The sequence below is a fragment of the Fragaria vesca genome, linkage group LG6, assembly GCF_000184155.1.
Source record: "Fragaria vesca subsp. vesca linkage group LG6, FraVesHawaii_1.0, whole genome shotgun sequence".
Taxonomy (NCBI): Eukaryota; Viridiplantae; Streptophyta; class Magnoliopsida; order Rosales; family Rosaceae; genus Fragaria; species Fragaria vesca.
The window spans coordinates 29,217,522-29,227,068 of record NC_020496.1 but is presented as its reverse complement, the minus strand read 5'-3'; the positions used below and the strand labels follow the sequence as shown (position 1 = coordinate 29,227,068).

The 9,547-nt window shown below is 39.9% G+C and overlaps 2 protein-coding genes across 2 annotated transcripts; both read left to right on the top strand.

The window, feature by feature from the left end:
- Positions 1-888: 888 nt before the first annotated feature.
- On the top strand, positions 889-1,651 carry LOC101310442. Its single transcript, XM_004305912.1, has 2 exons — positions 889-1,206; positions 1,286-1,651. The coding sequence occupies exons 1-2, from the start codon at positions 889-891 to the stop codon at positions 1,649-1,651; spliced, it is 684 nt and encodes a 227-aa protein (XP_004305960.1).
- Positions 1,652-3,553: 1,902 nt separating this feature from the next.
- On the top strand, positions 3,554-4,642 carry LOC101291548. Its single transcript, XM_004304007.1, has 2 exons — positions 3,554-3,922; positions 4,062-4,642. Exons 1-2 carry the CDS (start codon positions 3,598-3,600, stop codon positions 4,418-4,420), a joined length of 684 nt encoding a protein of 227 aa, XP_004304055.1. The 5' UTR covers positions 3,554-3,597; the 3' UTR covers positions 4,421-4,642.
- Positions 4,643-9,547: the final 4,905 nt, after the last annotated feature.

Genomic DNA, 9,547 nt, shown 5'->3' with positions numbered 1-9,547 from the left:
AGGGTATATATACATGTGTATATATATATATATATATATATCCATGAAGTTAACGAATTGATCACATACTAACATATTGAAATTTAGAGAAGCAAACACCATGGAATCGGGAGTGTCACCCTGTCCAGTGGTAGAAACAACGAAAACTACAGCGAATCATTTTAATGAAAAAAGGAAGGGAAGAGCATTACGGCATCGTATTGGTCGAGCGAGAGAGGTGGACGGAGCAGCCTCTGCGCTCGGCTTCGCGGCCGATTCGCTCTGTCTTGCAATTTCCAGCTTCAACCCATTCATCAATTCATCAATTTCAACTTGTGAGCAAAAACGCGCCTCTTTCAATGTCGAAATCGTGGACAACGCTCTGTTCCAGCTTCAACCCCTTCTTCAATTAATCGATTTCAAACACCTTCTTCAATTGCCGCCAATTCGCCCTCTCGTTGGCGGACACGTGGCTGACAACCCCAGAGTCGGATACCAGCTTTTAACCAGACGACGTAGCTGTCGACCGGAACGGCCGTGAACCGGGAAATCACATCGCTGCCCCTCGAAAATCATCTCTACGGTGAAAAAACTGCCACGCGTCTCGGGACCACAGTAGCGTACGGTACTTCGGCGTAGTCCAGCGCTTTCCGTAAAATATAGCATTTCACTTCCTCTTCAATATATATACGTAAGTCCTAAAACAATTAGCCTGGATTAATTTACTCGATCGTTACATGCATACCTGGCTCCTTATGATTTGACTGAGATCACCTTGATCCTTCCGATGTCTCATGAAACGAACTCTATATAAGCAACAAAGATCAGACATTTCCATCAGCATGCAACTAGATCCCTTGTTAGTTACGTACTATCCCTTGTTAGCTACTACAGTTAAAACCAATCGCCATGGCTCGTTTTCTCTTGTCTTTCATCCTTGCCTCTGTCTTAGCCCTAGCTACTCTTCATGGAACCCATGCAGTCGAGTTCGTCGTCTTTAACCGGGCTCTCAACACCCCCGGCGGAGTCCGCTTTAGAAACCAGCTCGGGAGGAACTACACCCAGCAAAGGATGAGAGCCGCCACAGATTTCATCTGGAACCTCTTTAAGGAAACCGCAGCCGCCGACAGAAAGAGCGTGGCTCGAGTAAGCTTGTTCGTCGATGACATGGATGGCATCGCCTATACTATCAACGATGAGATTCACGTCGGGGCTAAATACATACAGGTCTAAATTACTCCTAACTTCATCGAGTATTAAATTATCGCGGTTTTACTGTATGTTACTTAAAATGTCTTGCATCCAGGGCATAAAAGGCGATATCAAAACGGACTTCAATGGAGTGTTGTTCCACGAGATGACACACGTATGGCAGTGGAACGGTAAGGGTCAAGCTCCGGGTGGCTTAATAGAAGGGATTGCAGATTTTGTGAGGTTGAAGGCCAACTATGTTCCTAATGGGTCGGTGAAACCCGGCCAGGGTCAGCGTTGGGATGAAGGGTATTCGATTACTGCACGATTCCTAGACTATTGCAATGGCCTCAAGAAAGGGTTTGTGGCAGAACTTAACAAGAAGATGAGAAACGGTTACAGTGACAGTTTCTTTAACCAGCTGCTCGGGAAGACAGTTGATCAGCTCTGGAAGGACTACAAAGCCAAATTTGGGAACTAAAGCTTAGCATGTACCGTAATTAATACTGCTTACTATCATGAATAAGATGTGGGGCTTATGTCTCTACAGTAGTTAGGCTGAAAATTATGAAGCTATAAATCAATTTTATATATATGGTGTCTCTTCTATTTTGTTTTTCTTTGTATATCCTTTTGTTACAATAACCAACACAAGAAAAAAGTTATCAATAAAAAGAATCACTTGAACAACAACGTTTTGATAACTTTTGTTGTTGTTGTTGACAAACTTGAATCACACAAAATCGGCTCTACAACTCCTTTAACGGTTACATCAAGGCTGTTAGTTGAATGACTGAATGTATAGCTCGTTATTTCATAATAATTGGTTCTTCCAAGCATAGGCGGACGCAGAGGGGTCGAGTGGGGCAGTTGCCCCCAGTGAACTTTCTTTCCTGCTAATCATCTTCCATGATTTAACATATACATCTATTGTTTCAAAATCTGCTAACCCACAAAGGAATATATCCCAGATAGTCTGATAAATGATTCTCTAGATTTCTGGTTTTGGGTATCAATTTAGTTAATCTTTTTCTTATTATATCCCAGATAGTCTGATAAATGATTCTCTAGATTTCTGGTGTTGGGTATCAATTTAGTTGATCTTTTTCTTATTAGATTTTTGGTTTTGAGGGGTCCGGTTGAACTTGAATTCATATATTGAAGTTTCGAAGTTAGAAAGCTTGTAATTTTATAGTGCTTCATTAGGATTTTATATAAATGGTAAAAAAGACTTCGATATCTTTCAGAATAATACAAATTAGCTACATGAAGAGCTACAAAATTAATGGAGTGGAAGTGGAAATGGACATTGAGTCGTCTCTGGAGGCTCCTTAGCCTCAATTATTTTATTTTTATATTTTGCCCCCACTTACAAAATTTTCTGCGTCCGCCACTGCTTCCAAGTAAGTTCCAACCAAAACTCATCTGGCGTTAGGAGGGGTGGTTTTTTAACTTAGGATAGGAGTTAATTTCGATACATGCGTATAGTATTCTTTATATGCATTCTTTTCAGCTGGGAGGCTTAGTCTCACGTTCGGATTTTATTTTAACTAAAAACAAGAAAAATTATGTACATAGTTCGAATACGAAACAATACGAGACAGAAATTAAGAAAAAAAAAAATAGGGTATCCCATCTCTTGTACAAACCAAAAGAAAAGCTGGTAAATAAAACATACAAATAGTCCATATAATTTAAAGCATTAAAGCAGACGTGAACACCAATATTAGATATCTCCATTCCTCAATAATAATACACCAACATGCAATATATTCTTTATATGCATTTGATTTCGACAACTTATAACATGATCCAATCTTACATTTTAGACTAGTATACAACATAATTAGTGGGGAAGGTTCTCTTACGCTAATTTTGTCTCATTACTTTTGTCATTTAGTTCGTTTCAGACAACTATATCTTCAGCTAATTTTGTCTCTTTACACTGTCATTTTGTTATTGGATTTCATGTTTGGTTAGGTTAACTAGCTAGCCTCTGGTAATTCTCTTTTCTTGATTTCAATTATACACGAAGTGATGAACAATTTAGTGAACTAAACCAACCGAAAAGACTATATTATGAACATTGATCGACCAAACTTTTATGTATCTCTAATTCTTTATATTCCAATGTATATCAAAGTGGACCGGGCAATTCCAACCATATATGAACCATGCTGGTATTCAAATTCCAAGTCGGCAACAATAAGATTCAGTCCAAGTCAAGGTCAATGCATGCCCTTAATTTCTGGGTACTAACCACTACAATCATCCGTCCCAGATATTACAAAGATGATTTTCAATATTGTTTGAGACTTTGAGTTAGTGTAGAAAATTTATCTCTATATAAACGATAGAGTTAGCAAATTCTGGACAAACCCCAAAACCAAGAAGTCAAGAACGTACAAAGCTTCTTTCCAGATAGATATGGCTCAAAACAATATTTTTCTCTTCTCCCTTCTCATAACACTTGCAGGCATTCACGCCGCGGATGCAGTCGACTATGCAGTCACCAACACCGCTGGATCTAGTGCCGGTGCCGTCCGATTTAACAACGACATCGGAGCAGACTATAGCTTGCAAACCCTAGCCTCTGCGGCAGACTTCATATGGAAAGTCTTCCAACAAAGCACAGCTGCAGATAGAAAGAGCGTAGACAAAGTCAGCTTGTTCATCGACAATATGGACGGCGTGGCGTATGCTTCCGGCGGTGAGATTCATGTTAGCGCCAGCTACATAGCAGGCTACTCAGGTACTAACATTTCGATAAACTGGCTCTATTATGTCATTCTGCTCTCCTAATTAGTTAATATCTCAGTGTTTTCAAACGCCAAGTATTTATATTTCCTGTGGCAATTAATGACGATTGTTTGATACCCTTGTTCTTTCAGGCGACGTGAAAAAGGAGATTACGGGGGTGCTCTACCATGAATCGACGCACGTATGGCAGTGGAATGGGAATGGTCAAGCCATCCCAGGTGGATTGATTGAGGGCATTGCAGACTTTGTGAGGTTGAGGGCTGGGTATGCACCGAGTCACTGGGTTCAGCCAGGTGAAGGAGATCGCTGGGACCAGGGTTATGATGTTACCGCTAGGTTTTTGGATTACTGTACTAGTTTGAAAGATGGGTTTGTTGCAGAATTGAACAACAAGTTAAAGACTGGTTATAGTGTTAACTACTTTGCTGATATCTTGGGGAAGAACGTTGATCAGCTCTGGGCTGATTACAAGGCTAAATATGGCAAATAGAAGTCGGTACTCTTGGATCCAATAAGTTAATACTGCCTGATCTTGTATAATTGAATCAGATAAATAAATTAGTACATCAATAACCATGAACGAATTGTAGCATTCATATAATCATATTATCCTTGATGTTCGCATGCAGTGGCTAGAGTCAAGAAATTCTGCTTGCTGCCGTCTAGCATGTTATGTTCTGCGAAACTTAAAATGAATTCAAAAGAATTTGGGAAACCCAACAATTTATAGTAGATGATTCATAGATCTATCGTTCCACGCCAGCTAGATATTATATCGTCCCAACTAGGGTTTAGGGTCCAAATCGATCTTCCATGTAACGGTGAGACTAGTTAAGAGATTTTCGTATATAAAAAAGCTTCGATGCACTACGATCGAGCACTGATCATTTTGGAGTTGGTAGGAATATCATAACTGGAATGTCAACAAACATATATATGCACCCAAACCAAACGACCCAATAATCCTAACTGGAGTTAATTTTCCAGTTTGATTTACGTACTAGTATTCAAGCAATACTGTCAATTGATGGGGAGCCGATTTCACTGACCATCCCATGATATATGTACTTATTTCCGCGTATGTGTGCAACATTCTATATCTATCATCATGAATCTTTGATTTTAGACTTCGTACACAACGCATGATTTGGATGTTCTTCGATCAACTGCTTATTTTGTCTCTTTGATTTGTGATATTGTCATTGGTCTTCTAGCTTGTTTGTTTAGCTTAACTTAATTCGTACCTGGCAATTCTCTTTTCTTGGTTTCATTGCGTCATTATACGTAAACGAACGCAAAATATGACCATCGACTTGACTAGGCATATGTCTAAGATTTGACGTCGATCAGCTTAACAAATAAAATGGACTCGGCAATCTTCAAACAATTAAATTGAAAGTTTGAAACTTATCTATCAGCAAAGACAAGCACGATACATAGTCAATAGAGTCCGAGTCCAGGTCAATGGTAGCAGCTACAAATGCTTGCATGATAGCTAGTGATAGATACTGTAGGTAATCTGGAACATTTTACTCTAATTAACAACTTTTCAAAACAACTTCTTGTTAGCCGCTGGCAACTTCAATTGCTTCACGCATGCCTCATGATTTCAGATACGTATTTGATTGCTGGCTCCACGATAACTATTCTTCTGTGTCTTGACTTTTGTTAGTGCATGTTTTTCTTGACCATTGTCATTTTCAGTCATGGACTCATAGCTAGTCATAACCTTATACGCCCACCCAATCACGGCTCACCTGCGTCTGTATGAGGAACTGAGGAAGAAAAGAAAAAGGAAAAGATAAAATGGTTTAAGAGTACAATACGAGTAGATCCAACTCGATATAAACCGTGGGAGTAATTGGAATTTCGTACAGAACCCAAGAGCAACAACAAAGCTCTTTAACCGTGGAGTAATGGCTCAAGACTAGGGCTGGGCACGGCCTGGCCCGGCCGCTATTTTACAGGGCTCGGGCTCAGACCGGACACACTCTAACCGGACCGGGTTTTATTGTTTCAAATTCAGGGCCCGGACCGGCAAGAACCGGATCGGTCCTGTCGGGCTTGCGGGCCTGATAACCTGAAATGAAATGCAATGCAAATCTGCTTATCTGCCATTGCCAAATCTACAATGCAATCTGCTTAATCTATAAGACTTATACTATGAAATCACTGGAATGTGCAAGACTAAAAGCTCAACACACTGCACAGTGCACACAACTGAGTGAACAAATGGAATGAAGAATATAACAGTGAACAAATGGAAGTATGGAAAAAATAGAACAATAGTATTCAAAATCAAAAGTCACATATAACCAACTCACATACATCAAGCTCAAGTTAACAGTATAAATTAATGATTGATTGAGGAGTAAGAATTTGCTTCAATTAAGAAATACTGATGTATACCTTTTGCTTTCTTTGTTGCAAGAGTCATTCTAAGAACTTTTGCAGGATTGGACTTGGAGTTTCCAACACCAAGAACAGCTGGAATTGTTAGAGTTGCATTAGAACTTGTTTTAGCTACTTTTGCAGCTTTCAAGGACTTTGAGGTTCTAGCTGGCTTAGCTGGCACAAATTGTGCCAATTCATCTTCGTCATCTTCATCATCTTCACTTTCTGCCACAACCACTAGCTTAGCCTTTCCTTTTCCCTTTGCAGCCTTTTCTTTTGCCTTTCGCTTTGCCTCAACTACAATAAAGTGAAATAATGAAACAATCAGACAAGTCAAATGAAATAATATTAAGACAAAATCACAAACAGACAATAGTGTCAGTACATACATCTTTCCATCTTTTCATAAAATTCAATCTCTGCTTGGCTTGGATAATATTCAATTTCAGATTGATCTTTTTTCTTTATCCAATTTTGCAAGCAAAGCAATGCTTCCACTGTTTTAGGAGAGTTAAAGAACTCCTAAAAGGATCAATCACTCTACCTCCAGTAGAGAAGGATGACTCAGATGCAACTGTGCTAACCTGGATAGCAAGTACATCCTTTCCTAGAAGAGCAAGATTTGGATATTTGCAGCCATTTGTCTTCCACCAATGTAGCAGGCACCAATTAGATGCTTCTTTCTTGGGTGGACACTCGATTGGATCAAGCAAGTATCTATCAACCTCACTCTCAACAATGACTTCGTCGGATTTAGCTAAAGCCTTTTGCCAACCTGCAACAAAACACATATGAAACACCATATCTTACAGCCTCTCAAAACTCATAGTAAGTTCAACATTGAAGAAGAAATGAAGAACAGCCATAAACAAATTTTAACAAAACAGAACACACGGTAGGTACTACCTTACAACAAGTCGGCCATTTTCCCTGACATCTTCACAGCCCTGTTTCTCTTCGACTTGAAAGATGACGCTGTTTCTTTTGCGCTGCCAGAAACGACACTTGCTGCAGTGCTGCTCTTAGAAGATGTATTGTCATTGGTTGATGCATTGGTTGATGCTCTATAGATGTCAGTTAAGGCAACCAAGAGCTCCTTGACAAAGTTAGTCTTGGCTTTTGCTTCCTCAAGTGAATACTGGAGCACTTGTAGGTAAGTATGAGATATGTTCTTCAGCTTGAACCGAGGATCCAATACCAATGCAACCAACAACAACTGATTCATGTCTTCAATACGTCCAAAATATTTTCTAAACTTGGTAAGCATCTTTTCTGCCATCTTCAACATCAGCAATTCAACTTCACTTCTAGTTCCAGCAGTAGGCGCAAAAAGTGCATTAATCTCCCCTTCTATTGCTACAATGTCATGAAATGCTTTATGAGCAGTGGGGTGTCTAGTCATACTCATCCTCATTGTCACATCATGAAAAACCCTCAAGATCAACACAAATATTTCAGCCTTTTCCCAATCCTCATCTTGTGGTGGTCCAACTCTTGTTTTTCTTGTTCTTGGCGTCAGCGGAACATACTCTTGTTCTTCTTCCTCATCGAGCTCATCTTCTTCATCAAAATAGCTTCTATACTTGTTCATTTCCTCTGCAGCCATCCTTTCAAAAGCTGGCCTCACATCTAAAGCTATGTCTAGCATTAAAAAGGTATAATTCCATCTTGTTGGAAGATCAAGTGCCGATATTTTTTCAGTGTCTATGTTCCCTTCTAATTTCTCCTTCTCCATGCACACCTTGAACACGTCCAATCTATTAGAACTACTTCTAATATACTTGACTGCTTTTCTAATTGCTGCACAACTTTTATCCATTAAGGACAAACCAGCCTTCACTATGATGTTCAAGATGTGAGCCAAACACCTCACATGAAGGTGCTTTCCTCCAAACACCGGGGGGTCTTTCCATGCAGCCATTTTCCCTTGAAGATACTCTATCGCCACCTTATTTGCACTTGCATTATCGACCGAGATAGTCAACACCTTCTCTATCCTCCAACGCAGCAAACAAGATTCTAAAATCTTGCCTATTGTTGTGCCTTTGTGATTGGGAATCACACAAAAGTTGATGATCCTCTTGTGTAAATTCCAACCATCATCTATAAAGTGTGCCGTCAACACCATATAGTTGATGTTCTGAATCGAAGTCCAAGTATCTGTCGTTAAGCACAACCTCTGATTACTTAACACCTTCTTAAGCTCCTCTTTCTTCTCATCATACAACTTCCAAAAGCACCTTACTACTGTTCTCCTAGATGGTGGAGTGAATTGCGGGATAGCCACCTTGCAAAAATGCCTAAACCCTTCATTCTCAACATGGCTAAACGGCAGCTCATCGATCACTATCATCTCACAAGCAGCTTGCACACAACGGTCATTGGTCCACACTTTCTGGAGTTGCATTTCAGGTTCGGCTTCACCATCCCCAACAATCACAGCTTGTCCGTCATCTATACTTTCCCTACCAGCATACTTCTTGCATACTTTCTGAATATGCCTACGCAAAGTGCTCATACCGTTAAAGGAAGTATCCCTTTTGAGGTTAGCGCCACAATGCACGCATAGTGCACACTTCTCATGCCCTACTTTTACTTTCTTCCCATATTGATTAGTAAAGAGATCTCTGTCATACTTCGTAAAGTGCTCCCACACATATGAAGTCAGTTTAGAAACCTTAGGCTGAGTTGGAACAGAACCTCTTCTTCTTTTTCTCGGTGCACCCTGCGAAATCTCAGTTGCTGCTGGAGCTTCAACTACAACTGGAGCTTCTGGTTCTGCCTCCTTGTTCTCAGCCTCTGCTGCAACCAAATCATCCCCAGTCTCAGCTGGTACTTTAATTTCTTCAACTTCTTTGCTTGACTTGTAACACCCAGTCTCTGAATCAGAATTGACTGAATAGCAGCCATATGATGAAGAGGACGTCGACATCTAAACGGTTTAGAGTTTAGAGTTTAGACTAAACCCTTTGTTGCAACCAAACAACAATGAAGATACAAACTCACAGACTCACAATGCACAAAATCACAATTACAGTGATTAGTGATTACTCACAGTTCAAAACCAAAAAGGCAAAAACCAACTACACAGATTCAAGTCATTCAACACTTCAACAAAACATAAGAAAACCAAAAAGGCAAAAACCAACTACACAGATTCAAGTCATTCAACACTTCAAGAAAACCAAGGCAAATCACAATATGTATTGAGCTCTAGGAAAAA

Excerpts from the sequence above, each read along its gene's own strand:
- LOC101310442 (XM_004305912.1), top strand. The coding sequence starts at position 889 with ATGGCTCGTTTTCTCTTGTCTTTCATCCTTGCCTCTGTCTTAGCCCTA. Across the intron at positions 1,207-1,285 it reads TCGGGGCTAAATACATACAG|GGCATAAAAGGCGATATCAA; the intron begins GTCTAAATTACT and ends TCTTGCATCCAG.
- LOC101291548 (XM_004304007.1), top strand. The coding sequence starts at position 3,598 with ATGGCTCAAAACAATATTTTTCTCTTCTCCCTTCTCATAACACTTGCA. Across the intron at positions 3,923-4,061 it reads CTACATAGCAGGCTACTCAG|GCGACGTGAAAAAGGAGATT; the intron begins GTACTAACATTT and ends TTGTTCTTTCAG.